General features: G+C 45.4%; 6 protein-coding genes across 6 annotated transcripts; 3 read left to right on the top strand and 3 right to left on the bottom strand.

Moving 5' to 3' along the window:
- Window positions 1-300: 300 nt before the first annotated feature.
- Bfra_011048 (putative r3h domain-containing protein) lies at window positions 301-3,033 on the top strand (the record flags this gene model as incomplete). Its single annotated transcript, XM_037341377.1, has 6 exons — window positions 301-351; window positions 459-1,354; window positions 1,410-1,730; window positions 1,782-1,870; window positions 1,927-2,258; window positions 2,314-3,033. The coding sequence occupies 6 exons, from the start codon at window positions 301-303 to the stop codon at window positions 3,031-3,033; spliced, it is 2,409 nt and encodes an 802-aa protein (XP_037188796.1).
- Window positions 3,034-4,022: 989 nt separating this feature from the next.
- On the bottom strand, window positions 4,023-5,171 carry Bfra_011047 (putative eukaryotic translation initiation factor 3 subunit f protein; the record flags this gene model as incomplete). The annotated part of the gene is made up of 2 exons (XM_037341376.1): window positions 4,023-5,003; window positions 5,064-5,171. 2 exons carry the CDS (start codon window positions 5,169-5,171, stop codon window positions 4,023-4,025), a joined length of 1,089 nt encoding a protein of 362 aa, XP_037188795.1.
- A 468-nt stretch (window positions 5,172-5,639) lies between these two features.
- Window positions 5,640-7,913, top strand: Bfra_011046 (putative small nucleolar rna-associated protein; the record flags this gene model as incomplete). The annotated part of the gene is made up of 3 exons (XM_037341375.1): window positions 5,640-5,827; window positions 5,877-6,566; window positions 6,614-7,913. The coding sequence occupies 3 exons, from the start codon at window positions 5,640-5,642 to the stop codon at window positions 7,911-7,913; spliced, it is 2,178 nt and encodes a 725-aa protein (XP_037188794.1).
- A 420-nt stretch (window positions 7,914-8,333) lies between these two features.
- Window positions 8,334-9,063, bottom strand: Bfra_011045 (putative 50s ribosomal protein l17 protein; the record flags this gene model as incomplete). The annotated part of the gene is made up of 2 exons (XM_037341374.1): window positions 8,334-8,753; window positions 8,848-9,063. 2 exons carry the CDS (start codon window positions 9,061-9,063, stop codon window positions 8,334-8,336), a joined length of 636 nt encoding a protein of 211 aa, XP_037188793.1.
- Window positions 9,064-9,407: 344 nt separating this feature from the next.
- Bfra_011044 (uncharacterized protein) lies at window positions 9,408-10,346 on the top strand (the record flags this gene model as incomplete). Its single annotated transcript, XM_037341373.1, has 2 exons — window positions 9,408-9,428; window positions 9,510-10,346. 2 exons carry the CDS (start codon window positions 9,408-9,410, stop codon window positions 10,344-10,346), a joined length of 858 nt encoding a protein of 285 aa, XP_037188792.1.
- Window positions 10,347-11,112: 766 nt separating this feature from the next.
- On the bottom strand, window positions 11,113-15,421 carry Bfra_011043 (uncharacterized protein; the record flags this gene model as incomplete). Its single annotated transcript, XM_037341372.1, has 4 exons — window positions 11,113-11,593; window positions 11,644-11,742; window positions 11,791-12,331; window positions 12,379-15,421. 4 exons carry the CDS (start codon window positions 15,419-15,421, stop codon window positions 11,113-11,115), a joined length of 4,164 nt encoding a protein of 1,387 aa, XP_037188791.1.
- Between the last annotated feature and the right edge of the window lie 306 nt (window positions 15,422-15,727).

Here is a 15,727-nt window from a genome sequence, read left to right as displayed (position 1 = left end):
GTACCAAAAACCACATCAGGTATTCCACCATACAATTCGGTACCGCGAAACGAATCTTCTAAAAGGACGGAAACCTTCAATTCAAATTACTATTTTACAAAAGCTTGTCGGCCCAACGACAATGACCAGATGTCTATTCTTTCCATTGAACGCTTTTGTTAATTTACTTCCTTAATCTACATCACTTCCAAAGGTATTACTCTTCGACAGCCCCTCTGCCAACCTGGGATTTCGACATTGTCCAATCTGGACATATACGCTCATTTCCGCGATTTGATTTACAATTAAAGCATACCTTTCATGGCTACTGCGCCAATGACGACAGATCCATCGAGGCTGTCATTCGCAAAGGTGCGCAAATCCACTGGATATTCCTCAGCCCACTTGATGACTTGTCGCCAGTGGACTTTGGCTTCTCTATCATATCTAAGTCCTTTGCTAACAAACATCATCGATAGGTTGCCGCCTCAGCTGGGAAAGATAATGTAGCTCTCGCTTCGTTCGCAAAAATTGCTGCTTCTTCAACTTCTGTACGAGATACGAGATCTGAAAACATAGCTCCAACTGTACATGAAAACAAAGATACAAACATGCCTAGTGCTACACGCAATGATACTGGCAATATGGCCACTCTCAAAGAGACGGGCACATCGACAAACGATCAATCCTCAAAGAAGAGGACAATTACCGAGAGCAAACCTATGGCTGCTAAGAAGGAATCAGATTTGGCAGATGCGGTTAAAGCGATGCAAATCCGTGATATCACACCAAGCCTTGTTGTCAATGGCTCAGGGATTGCTCCTCCTACCCACAAACGAGACCTGGGAGAAGGATTTCCAGAAGATCCATTTCAGAGAACAGAATCTGGGTCCGACCTAGGAACAAAGCCTCCAAGTCTGGATGGAAAGAGCATTACCTCGGGTACAACATTCGCTTTGGATGAGAAGGAGTCTTTACGTCCTGATGACAGCGCGAGCGTAAAAGCAGCTGAAGATGATGATACATTTTCGGGTCGCGGTTCTATTGTTGCTGGTTCTAGAATTGGATCTGAAGCAGCTGCAAGAGCTTATCGTGCACAGTTCTATGAGGCCCCTGATCGACGTAGTATACAACTCATGCAGGAGCGTCAAACCCAGGGCGTTGTTACTCCTCAGAGTGGATCGTCTGGACAGCAAACTACGGATGATAAGTCCAAGCCGCTTGTAGGCCCATCAGGTTCAACTGAAGCAGCATTCACACTCTTCTATCGTCAGACGCCTGATGAAAAACTTTTGGAGGCATTGGAATCTCCAAAAGACCGCATCTTTCTCCTCCGTCTCGAGAAGGATGTTATTGAGTTTGTGAAGGATTCCAAGTTAGTTTTAAATTCCGGATGACCACTTTTACTACCCTAACTAATACACACACAGGGAACCTTTTATCGATCTCCCACCGTGTAACTCATTTTGTAGAATGTTGACTCACAAGTTGGCGGATTATTACCACATGACACATCAAGTTGATGCTGTAGTTGGAGCAGTCCGTATCTTCCGAACACCATTTTGCAGGATCCCGCCATCACTAACAAGCATTTCCAATCCTCCTACCACTGGAAACACCCCACCTCCCAATCTTCCTGCAATGAAGATCATGCGCAGAGGTGGTGATGGTGATACTGGACCGAGCCCCTCGAAAGCTACTTCCGAGACTGGAAGCGATAGCAAAGAAAAGGCACAGTCCGCTAAAGAGAAGTATGATATCTAATATCCCTCTAATTGACTTGAAACTGACTCTAATTAAAGACTTTCGCGAGAGGAGCGAGAAGCAGTTTATCTTGCGGCCCGGGAACGAATTTTCGGCAAAGATGATAAATCCGGCGAGGCCACACCAGGTAAGTTTCCAAAGCATTTTTCTTGAGATCCTATCGGATTGCTAATTGTAGGACAGAAACTGACGAGGGTAACGAGATGTCGCGTTCCAGCTCTGTCTCCACAAAGGATAAAGGCAAGAGGGGTAAAGTTGGAAAGCAGCGTCGTGACGACTCTGAAAGCTTCGACGTTCGATCTCAATACACTCCATACTTTCCACAACAACAAAATCAGCCAGCTTGGATCCCCACCCAGAATTTCGGCGCAATGGGAGTTCAGCAATACAATGGTGTCATGCCAAACAATTATCAAAACCAGATACAACCTCAATATGCTCCACCTCCGCAACCATTTAATCCTGCTATGATGAGCAATGGAAATATGCAATCATACAATAATATGACACCACCGGTAAGTCAAATCATTTTTTAATGATTAAACTATGTTTTTACTGACATTCCATAAGCAATTTCCTCAGCAAAGTCAGCCACGTTACCAACCACATAGTGCTCCAATCACGACTTACGGTACACCTGCACAGTCTCCTCAACCTCCGCAACAATGGATCCCACAAAATCAATACCCAGGAGGCCAGTATCCATCGCGAGGACCTGTTGCAGGAGGACCACCTAACACTATCCCGTACGCGTTTGGACAACTGCCCAGCACGGTAAACCCAGCCGATCCTAAAAGTCAACACCCAATTCCAGGAAGTTTTATTAACAGACACGCATTCAATCCAAAGACGCAGTCGTTTGTCCCTGGCAATCAAGGTCTTCCTATCCCACAGCCCATGTCTCATCATGGATCTCCCCACCACGGTTCCCCGCACCATGGATCTCCTCATCTCTCTTACAGCAACTTTTCTCCGCCTCAGCAACAGTACGGTGCTGGAATGGGCTATAGCATGGCGAGACAAGGGTCTAATAGCTCTTTACCCTCGTATCATGCATCTCCACACATGGCGCATAGACCAATGATGCATCAGAATATGCCGCAAGGTCTCCCTCAAGGCCTTCCTCAAGGTCATCTTCAAGGCTTACCGCAAGTTTTGCCACAAACTATGCCACATGGTATGCCACCAGGAATGCCACAGGGCATGGTCCCAAATGCTCAAGTTGGAAGCCACCTTCCTAACTTCGGCAACCCAGCAACTTTACCTCCAAAGCCTCCAACTGGTGTCTAGGTGTCTTTTGAGGATTGCGGATATGTTCTGTGATGAATAAACGGTGGCGTATGGTAGCATTGGTGGAGTTAGTGGGAAATATGGGCATTAAAACGAAAGTCATTCTAAGTACCTGGTTTATATTGGCTGATAGACCTATGATTACAAATACAATACATTTGATTACACCATTTATTTTGCACTGATTTTTACAGCACTAAAGAAGTGCATGATATGAATGCTTTGTATGGAACTCTATGTTAGTGCTGAGGTATATATGAAGTACGATAAACAGTAGTGAAAGCGTCTCAGGGCATTCTCTATAGATAGAAAAGAATGTGATTGCGATCAATATTATGCAAAGTGCTCAAAGCTTATGTGTGCTAGCAAGTGGTAATCGGAGTTATTGTGATTGGCCAGAGTAGTTCATGGTTCTATTATATGATACTAACTATATATTTGAAGAGTGGTGCTAAACGAAGGGGGAGGAGGGGGTGAGTGAAGCACGCCCTTGTGCTTCTGAGGGAGCTCCCCTCCGTCCTCTTCTCCCCGAATCCTATCCTTGTATTCTTGTTCATATTATTAATGTTTCAGGCTTTGTGGGTGTTAGCTCACACTGTGTTTGATCACGTTTTGATATGTTGTGGCTCTGGCATCTCCTGGTCACTAGGACATATTTTTGCTGAAAGTGGAAAGCCTTGCGTGGTATGTGGTATGTAGTTTCTTGAATTTCTTACTTTACTGTCTAGCATCATGACGACCAGTAGCTAAGTTACATTTCGCGATAAACTTTGGTGTTCTGTAACCTCAATCACACGAGAATGGTGAAGTATTTGCAGATGATGGATTACAGCCTACATTTCCCGACCATAGTAGCACACACAATGACATAAACCATAATTTTGAAATTCTATAAGAATTGGCCTAGAGCCTACCTGAACGCCATACTTTTCCATCCACATGCACAAAGTCTGTAAATTATGGAAAGGCTTTATTTTTATCATCGTCTACTACTCAGCGGGTTCCCGGGGCTCTCTTGGCTCTCGTGTTTGTCCGCCTCCTCTGCCGCCTCCTCTTCCTCCACGCTTGCCACCTCTCTGTCCACGTTGCTCGGACTTATCTCCTCCTTCTCCACTGCCGGCTGCGGCAAGAACATCTGAGCCTCCCATGGTAAGAGTTGCGGTTGCCAATCTTTGAGAAAGTTCGATTTGGGTGCGGATGGTATTGGCGAGGTAAGATACGACCAGGACATCTTGGATGTGGTTGTTGAAGTCACGTTCAATATCTGCAGCATCAACCTTTGGTGCTAAGGACAATGCGTTCATGAGGAATTGACCAAGAGCATTTGAGGGTTCTCTCTCCTCGTCCAAGACTGAACTGACATATTCGGATACTCTTTCCAAAAGATCGAGGGTTTGGTCAACAGCTCGCTCCAAACCTTCAATATCAGAAACTACTGGTGCAGCACGGCTCTCGCTATCCTTGGCACCAGAGATTAACTCCAAGCCACTCTTCTCAGATTCACCATATCGGATCTCATATGGTACTGGGATGAAAAGACAGCTCTCAGCTGCCCTCTCGGCATTTACACCAACAGGTGCACTAATATATGCCTTTGCCTCGATCTCCTTTCCAGCCTCAGTGCTGACCGTCAAATGAACAGCTGGGTGAGGGAAAGTACCGGTCTCAGGACTGGCGAAGAAGTTTTGGATCAAGGCGCTGAAGCTGTTGAGTTCAAGAGAAGTCGTATACCATCCCAAAAGAACTTCGCGAGGATTGGCCTTCAATTGTAAAGCGAGCATGTTCTTTTGATACTCGACGTCGACTTCGACTTGGTCTTCGGTCTCGGTGTGGGGAATGGCGAAACAGTTGCGGACTTCACATTCCATACCATCTTCAGAACGGATTCCGAGGAGGGCTCCGATAACACGGGGGGTTTGTGTCACACTGGTATCGCGACGGATAGCATGGTCGAGAATCGAGAATACGGCCTATTTTTGTACTAATTAGTCTCTGCAGAGTAGAATTTTAGGCCAGGGAAAATATCGTACTTGAGGTTGAATTATGACATTTAAAGGTGCGGTTGTGGGCTGAACACCAATGGAAGCTGGGGCGAGTGGCCGCGCGAGGTGAAGGAAGGACTGTGTACCGACTGCCATGCTGGGCTAAAAATTATTCGGTATGGAGTCTGGCGGACGAGTGTTGGTGGTAGGGTCTGAGATGGGGATGGGCTCGTCGTCGTCGATTGCAAACCAGTTGCGCAAGTGGGATTTTTGTGTGGGCGCGGCGCAAGGATCTAATTTCGCGCTAAGATAAGCTTTCGTTAAAACTGTAAAGAATTTCCCCTCGATTCTAGTTATATTGCGGTTAAGTGCTTGATTAAAGTCTGGAAATAGTTACAAGTAGGCTATTTAGGTTTGGCTATCTGAGAGGGGTATATTGAAAGTTTTCTTAACATTGTTCTTGACAATAGCATTGATTTGAAAGCCCATGATCTTTGATCCAAAACTTTTTTTCCTGAGCCCTGATGACGCTAAGATAAGGATTCGCCAGAACTTTTTTTGTACCAGCCATTGAGCATTAGCCATTCAGTATTGCTATTTACATTAATATTTCACAACGCAAAAATGGCATTCGGGCAGAGGAATACATCTAGAGGAGGTCGCGGTGGTGGCGGCGGCGGTGGAAATAGCTTCAGAGGTAGAGGAGGAGGTGGTAGGGGTGGTCCACGAGGAAGAGGTGGAATGAGGGGAGGAAGAGGCAGAGGTAGAGGAAGGCCTGTATTTGACAGTGCTAGATTAGCACAAAAGGAAGAGTAAGTATTGCTCAATTGTTGAGAGAAGACAATTGGCTCATATATACAGGGACGAGCAAAGTGATTCTGAATCCGAAGAACCAAGTCAGGATGAAGGAAGTGAAGAGGAATCTAGCGACGACGATGATGATGATGAGCCAGTGCCAGCTGTAAAGTCCTATACAGCTTTGATGCAGAGTTTTACTCGCGATTCGGCACCACAAGCAAAACGGAGGAAGCTCAATGTTGACAAGGAGGATAAAGAAGACGAAGACGCGGATTTGATGGAGGAGGATACGAACGATACGGATCTGGTTGAGGAGGAAGAGGAGGGACCCGAAACTGCAACAGATGGTATACTTGAGGATGATGAAGAGGATAAAGCGGATCCATTCGAAGCTCATTTTGCCAACCCAGACGATAACATATTATCAAGGAGACTACAACATCTGGAAAAAGGACAATGGGCTCTGAGAATGTCATCACTTGCAAAGGTTGGAACGGCTATCACGAGTATTCCCGGTGACGATCAACCCAGGGCTATGAAGGCAATGACTATCAGTAGTCCAGAGGGTCTCAAGTTGAAACAAAAGCTGGCAAACGTCGTTAAGAAACAGCGCTCTACTTTCGATGCATTGGAAAAGTCTTTAACTCCTCTTTTATTTGGCTATCAGGATTTACTATTCACTGAACGAAACACATCTAATGCAGAAAGTCTAAGAAGACTGACTTGTCTTCATGCTGTCAATCATGTGTTCAAGTAAGTCCCACTCCTGTTACAATACAAACACAATCTAACATATTCAGGACCCGAGACCGTGTTATCAAAAATAACTCTCGCCTTGCCAGAGAAGATAGTAGCGATGATCTGGAACTTCGAGATCAAGGTTTCACAAGGCCTAAGGTTTTGATGCTTTTACCTACTCGTGAATCTTGCGTCAGAATGGTTGATATGATTACTTCATTATGCGAGCCAGAGCAACAAGAAAATCGAAAACGATTCAACGATTCGTTTGTCGACAAAGAAGAGAATTATTCTACTGATAAACCAGAAGACTTCCAGGAACTTTTTGCAGGAAACGATGATGATATGTTCCGTCTTGGTCTGAAGTTTACTAGAAAAACTATCAAGTATTTCTCTCAATTCTACAATTCTGACATCATTTTTGCAAGTCCTCTTGGTCTGAGAATGGCCATTGGAGATGAAGATGCGAAGAAAGTAGACCATGACTTTCTCAGTTCGATTGAGATGGTTATTGTTGATCAAGCGGATGCTCTTCTGATGCAAAACTGGGAGCATGTGGAATTTATTTTCGACCATCTCAACCTTCAGCCAAAGGAAGCTCATGGCTGCGATTTCAGTCGTGTTCGAAGTTGGTATTTGGACAACAATGCCAAATACTTCCGTCAAACTATTGCATTGGCGGGTTTCAACACACCAGAGCTTCAGACCATGTTTTATACCCAGTCTCAAAACTGGGAAGGCAAAGCCAAAGTCACCTCTACGTATCCAGGAGCTATTCAAGAATTGGGATTAAAGGTTAAGCAAACCTTTTCCCGAATTGACACAGAATCAATTGCCTCGGATCCACAATCACGTTTCGAGTATTTCACATCAGCGATAATTCCTACTTTAACCCGTAGAAGCAAGGATAGCTCAGGAACTCTCCTCTTTATTCCTTCCTACATGGATTTTGTCAAAGTAAGAAATTATTTCTCAACATCAGCTACCACAAGCAGTTTATCATTCGGTAGTATATCAGAATATACAACACCTAAAGAAGTAGCAAGAGCTAGATCCCACTTCTACAGTGGAAGACATAATGTTTTACTCTACACAGAAAGAGCACATCATTTCCGACGATATCAAATTAGGGGTGTAAAAAAAGTTATCATGTATGGAATACCCGAGAACCCAATCTTCTACAAGGAAATAGTAGGAGGATATTTGGGCAGAAGTGTGAGAGAAGGTGATTTGGAGCCTGGTGACGGAAGTGTGCGGGCTGTCTTTTCAAAATGGGATAGTATGAAGTTGGAAAGAATTGCGGGCACGGAAAGAGTAAACAAAATGATCAAGGAGAAAGGCGATACTTTTGATTTCTTATAATACCCTTTCTAGTTTACTTAATTCAGGTTTTGCTATCTTTTCTTGTAATATAGATATGGAAAACGCCTTTTCCATGCAAACATGCAAACCATACTTCTATACATATACATTTGGTACTTTATGAACGCAATTTGCTCATGACCATTTTCTTTGATTGGGTTTCCGTCAACCCTCGTTCCATTTTCCATATCCGCTTGAAGACATTGACTTTCGTAATAAAGACCCATCTTTGTTTCGAGACAACTTGAGAAGAATAGATATCCCGTTGGCTGTGGCGCATGACCTCGAGTCTTTAGTTTGTACATTCCTCCGCATTTAAGCACGTAGACCTTGATTCCCCCGTCCTATCCCGACACCAGTCTACCAAGAAACCACATCCAGTCTGTCCAGACATCCATCCATCCAGTCCAGGCCAATCTCCTAGATAAAACCACCCCACCTCCTCTCCCTCTTCTTCTTCCCCTCCAACACTCCCTCCTCCCCTGTCCCATCAAACGGCACATCTACTCTCTTCTTGTCCCTGCCCAACCCCAATTTTCCCACTCTCGTCACAAATCTCTCGAAAGCCTCTTCTCCCCCCTCGCGAAACTGCGTTACTTTCTCAATATTCCTCTCGGTGATATCATTCATTGGGATTTTCTCTTTGCGGAAACGCGCAACGGTTCGGGCGGTCATCGCCCAGCGGGTATCCTTGGGACCATCGACGAGCTCGAGAATAGCGGAGGGTGCTTGATCTTCTTTCAGAGGCTCGATACGGAGAACACGGGTGTAGCCTCCAGGGCGTGAAGCGTATCGCTCGCGAAGGGGTCCGAAAAGTTTGGGGAGGAGATCGTGGGGGGTCTGGGTGTAGATTAGTATTTACATATATGCATTGATATTTTTATGTAGAAATAAAGAAATCAATCTCTCCCAGGAAATACAGTAGATTACTTACGAAAAATATACTCAATGCCCTTCTCTTCGAAGCCTCGGTATTTTTCTTCCCCAACGTAATCAAATGTTCTGCTAATCTCTGCGCTTCCTTCGCTTTGGGATATGTAGTTGAGATGGATTCATGGGTGAAGAGGGAAGTGACGAGATTTCTGAGGAGCGCTTGACGATGCGAAGAGGTGCGGCCAAGATGGCGATATTTCATGCGTCCGCCTGCCATTTTCGTAGAGTGGAAACGGAAGAGGTGGAATGGGTGGTCGTAGGTGATTTATGTGGTGGAGGGAGGGGAGAGGGGAGCAACACAGACGAGGCGGAAAACTTTTGGCGAGGCCGAAAGATTGGAGATTTCGGGCCGTGACGACGAACGTCAAAATTCTTGGTGGAGGGCCTTTCTTTATCTGTTTCTATCAACGACATAATATTTATCCTAGATAATTCCATCGCACGACGCTCTTTCGGGCTGTTAGTTTGGCAATTGATTTTTTTCTTCTCCTATTTATTTTGAGAGATAAGTGGTCTTTTATAATACCAAACAGCGCTGTCTGCGCACTTGTATAAGACAATATGGGTTTTACTACTGGTTTTGTATGGTTCCCCTCTTAGCTTTCTCGCTCCAGCTCCCCGCCCTCTACAAATCCATGGAGACTTAACTAACATACTCTCAAGACTGGCGGCGTAACCCTGACTCTCTCTCTAGCCTACCTAACCGTCCTGGCACATCAACGGAACCGCGCTTCTCAATCCCTCCACCTACACCACCAATCCCAAGTCCTGACCTCCCTCCTCGAAAAACAACCCATCCCACCCCCAAAATCGCGCTCAGAACTCGCCCGCGAAGAAAGAAGTACGCTTATTGAAGCTGCGAAGGATAGATGGAATGCCGAGATTGAGAATTCAGTTCGGTGGATCCAAAGGACGGATTGGGAAGATGTGAGATGGAAGATGGAAGGCGCCGTTAGCAGGGCATTAGGATTAGGATTGGAGAGAAGCAGAGAGGGTATTCAATATGGGGAAGAGATCGCTGGCGAGAAATTGAGAGATTTCAGGGAGGAGGCCAGAGAGGACGCAAAGAGAGTTGCTACGGGCGCTGTGGCGGGCGTTGAAAGAGGTGTTGCTGGAACAAGGGGAGCGATCGATGCTTCTTCGCAAAAGTTGAAGGAGGCAGAGGCTAGAATTCCTTCGTATCCTGAAATCGAACGGAAAGCGGGAGGAACAATTGATGCTGCTCGTGGTGGAATCCGCAATGCAGTTTCTCGAGGCATCGAAGCCGGCAAAGGATACGCGCAAAAGGCGGGTGCAGCAGTCGGAATTGCAGAGCAAAAAATTGAGGAAAAGGTCGCGCTTATCTCAGGTTCGAGTAAATCTGCGGATTCGGATGTAGAGAGGGCTTTGAGGGAGAGATTTGAGGGTCCATCTCAGTTGGACAAGAGTGTGCAGCAGGCGCTTGAGGAGAGATATACACCAATTAACCAGAGGGACAATGGAACTTTGAGGGGTATATGAGGTATTGAGAGGAAATGAATGAAAGGGATGAGTAGTTAAGCGAAGAAGGAATGAAGGTGTACTATCAAAAGTGTAAATAGATAAAGTTCTCTGCTATGCTATGATATGCTTGCTGAGTGTGCTATAGAAAAGTTGATTTGCTTTTGGCTCAGCTCAGGTGGACTTGAGAGGGGTATTGGGGACTTTGTTGTAATACAATACAAATACTTTTCCCTCAGTCGCCCTTACGGGCTGACTTTGTGTCGTTCATGATATACTGTATACAACTCATACCGAAGTGTCCATTCGCATTGCACTTATCTAACGAGGATATCCAGATGCAGAGAGGCGGAGTTTTGGGCAGGCTACAGAGTTGCTTGTCACTTTGAAACATCTCATTTCATAATCACGAAGTAAAACACACGTCTCGAAAACAAAAGGTATTCTGACTATCCTGTGGGACTATCTGCAGCCAACCTCACAGTAGAGCCAAAAAGCTAAACTGTTGGATGGCTGAATGAAATGTCAAGATTCAACTCAACTGTCAAGACACCCGCTATGAAATACAAAAGTTGGCAAAATTTCTGTCCAACCACGTTGCTATGGCACACCATATGCAAAATTTGACTACTTTGGTCGAACATCATCTTCGTATCCTAGCATAGACTATCATATCACACTCCCAATAATGGCCTTGGTATAAGCACAACGGCACATAGATCTCTTGGATCTTTCATAGCAATTTATCCTCTACTGGCTGTAGTACGATCTATCTGGCGATGCCTCTCTAGGGTGTCTCGAAATAATCCTCGGGATCATTGGGGCTCGAGCTCGGACCGACCTCAACCATAAGTCGCTTTGCTCCTTTTTTGACAGTCTTCACAGAAGTCGGAGTTACGATGGAACCGGCTCGGTGAATAGGATGACCTCTAGTAAATTCATAGCTCGATTTCATTGCATTACTGCCGGATGAAGCTCCACGTTCGTTATTCGGTTTAATGCCGTCCTTGGGTAAAAGATGACGGGAAGAATGGTTAGTAGATGAAGCCCTGTTTCCATTGTCGAGTTTCATCTCGTTGCCTGATGAAATGCGGCGAGAAGACGAATAGGGGATGTCACCGGAAGCACGTCTGTTAGTAGGAGTGGGTGGTTGTACTGAGAGCTTGGGGCCACTGCGACGGCGGTGAGAACGAGCCTCGACGTAATCGTTGTCTTCGTCGTCGTCTTCCTCGTAGTAGGGTGGATCGCCGTCGCTTACATCGCTAGATCTGTTTGATATTAGTACAATATTTCTGTTCATGGGGTGAGGAAGTCCTACGTCTCTTCGGTATCATCCTCAACAACAATTTGCTTTCCCTTGTACTTCGATGAGGCCTCGTAACATCCTGGTGGATCGCCATCACTCAGATCACCAGAGCTATTCAATGTCAGTCTAACGTTTCATGCTTACGGGAGGAGATCCTACTTTTCTTGGACAACATCTTCAACAGCAACTTCCTTTCCCTTAGATGAGACTTGCTTGGACGCATTCTTGGTAGCTAGCTTCGAAGCGATCATAGGAGGAAGTGCGTCATCCTCATGCGCTCCCGGAACATCCCAGTCTCTTTTTCTGACATATGAATTGAACTTCCTCAATCCGTCAAGGCACTTGCTAAATTCCTCGCCCATAACAGTTTTGTTCATTCCGATCATATGTTTCCATTTGGGGCCTTTCATCATCACACAATCATTTGCGTCTTCAGCAGCTTTCATTGCAGCTTTCATAGCTTTGAGATATTCCATGTTTCCGTAGAAGAGTAGATCAGATGGGTTCTTGATTGTAAAAAGACGAGCGTATGGATCAGCGTTGGGACGAGCAGCTCGCTTCTTGATATTGGCAATTGCAAAATATCGATCCTTCCAATCAGCCAATGTAAGGAGGTGTGCATGAAGATCGGTCCATCCATCGTAGATCTGCACTTGGTAGACACGGAAATACTCGTCGAGATCGCGTGAGGTGAATTTGTCTGGGATTATTAGCAAGAAGTTGTGTACAGAAGCAAGGGGTACTTACCATCAAGCTCAGAATACAATACAACAACAATTGACTCAACTCCAACCCAGACAGAAATCAATAACTTCTCAATTTCGCATAAAACCTTGATCAACTCAGTAGAATTGGTTTCCGGCTTGGCTGGGTGTTTAATTGTAGGATCGAGAGGACGAATCCATTTAGGTGTCTTGGTGGACAAGCTGATTTGTGGACGTTCGTATTCATCCTTCCAAATTCGGTCATACACTTCCTTGGGAACCACACTGAATAGTGCATGCGACAAAGTAAAGTATTCTCCTTCCTTGGCCAACTTATAAGCTTTCTCGTCAGTGACCATAGATTCCGGTGGAGCCTTTGGAAAGACCGGAACGGTTAGGGCGTCCAGTATTGCTTGTTTGATTTCTGCCTCACTCATGATCCTATCGCTCTGGTCTTTGAGAGGGTCCTGCTCAGAATCGCTAGGAATTTGAGCGAGATCAGAACCGAATTGTCGATCGTCGAAGTGCGTAGTATTTTGGTCATTGGCATTCTTGGCATCACCTTTACCTTTGCCTTTGCCTTTTCCTTTTCCTCTGCGTTTACCTTTGCGTTTCTTCTTAGCTTCACCGGGTGTAGCAGCCTCGACGGGTGTGCCAATCTCAGTACATTCATCAATTTCCATTGCGTCGCCCTGAGAAGATGCACTAGCCTCAACGGAGTCATCAGTTTCAGGGGATTGAACGACACCAACATGCTTAGTAGATGATTTTGATTGTAAAGGAATTCTCTGGTTGCGGCCGGAACTTTTTCTTGGAAGTTCGTCGTTTGCAAGTTTGCTGCTTTGTCCATTTTCCTCTGGGGATGCAATCACTTGTAATTCATTTTGATTGTCAACGAATTCGTCTTTGATGGAATTATCAATTTGAACCTTGTCGTTTGGCTTAGATCCGACAAGGTCTGCAGAGGGGGCGCGCCCATCACTATTATGGTAACGATTTTCATGTGCATAAACTCTGTTTTTTCCCGCGACGACTTTATTGATTCTGGAGGAGGCAAGGCCAGCACTGATTTGATTGATATGCCGTGGCAAATCGTCGAGCTTGGGTGTAGGTGATCGGGACAGGGTTAGATCGATTGTAGCCTGCTCTTCAAATTTTCGCTGCACAACCTCAGCTTCAGCTTCTGGCTCTGGCTCAGATCCTATCTCTGATTCCGTGGAATCGGCGGGTCTGAAGATTGAAGAACCCATATGATTTGCTTTGCCTGGGCGGCACTCAACATGGCTCTGCTTATCTTCCATCAAATCCGGCATATCTTCGTCCTGCTCAATTGATTTCTGTACCTCTTCATCTTCTCCAGTCAAATCAATTGCATCCCGCATTTCTTTCTCTCCGGTCAAATCAATCGCGTTCCACATTTCTTCGTCGGATTGAGTGTGTGCGGTGGGGTTCTTGAAGGCCAGAGAAGCTGCGCCAGTGATCACGTTTGGTTCCGTCAAATCGATCAAATCTTGCATCTCCTCGTCGGCCAGAATGTGCGATCCTGGTCTCTCAGTTTCAAAATTTGCAGAAGTTGCGTGGTTTACAACCTTCGGAGACTGTGCTATATCTCCCGTGTTCTGCATCTTTGTATCGATCGAATTTCGCCTGTCGGGACTATGTTCTTCGGTAGCTGGAGACGCCGCTTTAGTTTCCTGAGTTGGAGTCTTTTCATTGGCCGGAACTGAAGTCGGTCCGAGTTCCAGAGCCGTGGGAGACTCAGCAACAACATTGAAACCATGGTCAGAGGGAGAGGTCGACCGTCCACCGTATGGCCCACAGTAATCACTTTCTTGTCCACTGTCAGGAGGAGAAGGAGTCAAATTATACGGTACAGCACCAGGAGTTTGGAATGATCCATTGTCTTTGGGGTCAGTCACAGACGGATGGCTTGCTGCAAGCACAGGTCCACATTTTGCTTCTGCTAGAGCAGGAGCGGATGTCGGTGTTGACGACAAACCTCTTGGAGCTGAGAGAGAAGATCCCATCTTTGGGGCTGATGATTGCAATGCCGGCCCGACAGGTTCTTTCATTTTATTAACGCATGAAGTTTGTCCAATTGAAGGTAGATATAATTCTCGATAATACTTTGTAGCAAGTGATGTCTCGGAACTAGGGGTTGAAGCATTACCTTGGAGCTTCTCTGATAATGTATCAACCTTTATTGGCTTCTGTGTTTGACGATGAGACTTTTCTGACATTTGATAGTTCTGCTTCAAAGGTAAATTCTGAAACTTTTGCGGAGGGTCAAGCTTGAGAGTTGCAGTGGGCTTCGCAGTTAAACTTGACTTTGTTGTCAAAGCAGGCTTTGTGGTCGAATCTTGATTCTTATCGTTAGAAGTGGTCCTCGTAGTCAAACTTGGCTTTGTAGTCAAAGTCGGCTTGGTTGTCGGAGCGGATTTTGCGGTCGAATCCTGGATCTTATTGCTAGAAGAGGGCTCTTTGATTTTGCTTGGCTTGGAAGAGTCAATTCTCTGATGGGTGCTTTTAATGGAGGTTTCCTCATCTTCTTTAGGAAAGTGAGTGTTTATACAAAGTGCAGCTCTATTGAGACGACCTCGGAGGTGTTGTTGAGCTTGTCTCTCACGAGGCTCAAGATTTTCGGTATTGGATCGAGGTCCCATATACCACTTTAAATACCTGAGATTATGCAGTGGTCCTGTATCTTGAGGTTTGTTGTCAAGTGAAAGGGTGGGTGAGCTTGCTCGGGCTGACTTGGAAGTGGTTCCCGGCTTATGATCCTTGCCCTTTCTTCCTTCATCTTGCGACGCTTTTGGTATGTACGCGATTGGTTTACCTCCAACGCATCCAGTGGCAGAACCATCAGGAGCATTGACTTTGCTCGATATTGGTAAGGACACATGAGGAGAACGAGTACCGAGTGGTCGGTGTGATGATGACGGAGCATAAAGAGATATTGGTTGTGCGCCAAGTGTGTCAATAGAATTGAGAAAACTTGGTGATGAATCTGATCGTGGCGCTCCTGTTGATGATGAACCTCCACTTGCGATATTTTGATGCTCACGGCGACGACGTTTTTCAGCCATCATCAATGTTGATGTATGAAGAGATTTTCGAGCTTCTCCCCTTTGGAATCAGAACATCATTGAGTTCAGTTGTAAGTTCAAGGGAAATGATTTGATTATGTGTGGGGGAAGAAAGTTTGATACTTTGTTGATTTTTAGTGGAGGGATTATGAGTGAATTCCGGGTGCCCTCGGAACATGTGCCACTTACTCCAGACTTATTCCCTATTTGAGAACTTTCTAATATCCTCTCGTCCAAGCTTCATGAACTGTTGTGAACTGTTGTGAACTATTTGAATCTATCAACTGTTTTGGAAATAAGTTATTC

Source organism: Botrytis fragariae (assembly GCF_013461495.1).
Source record: "Botrytis fragariae strain BVB16 chromosome Unknown tig00000223, whole genome shotgun sequence".
Classification (NCBI taxonomy): Eukaryota; Fungi; Ascomycota; class Leotiomycetes; order Helotiales; family Sclerotiniaceae; genus Botrytis; species Botrytis fragariae.
The sequence above is the reverse complement of the archived record's forward strand: the minus strand, read 5'-3'. Positions and strand labels throughout refer to the sequence as shown.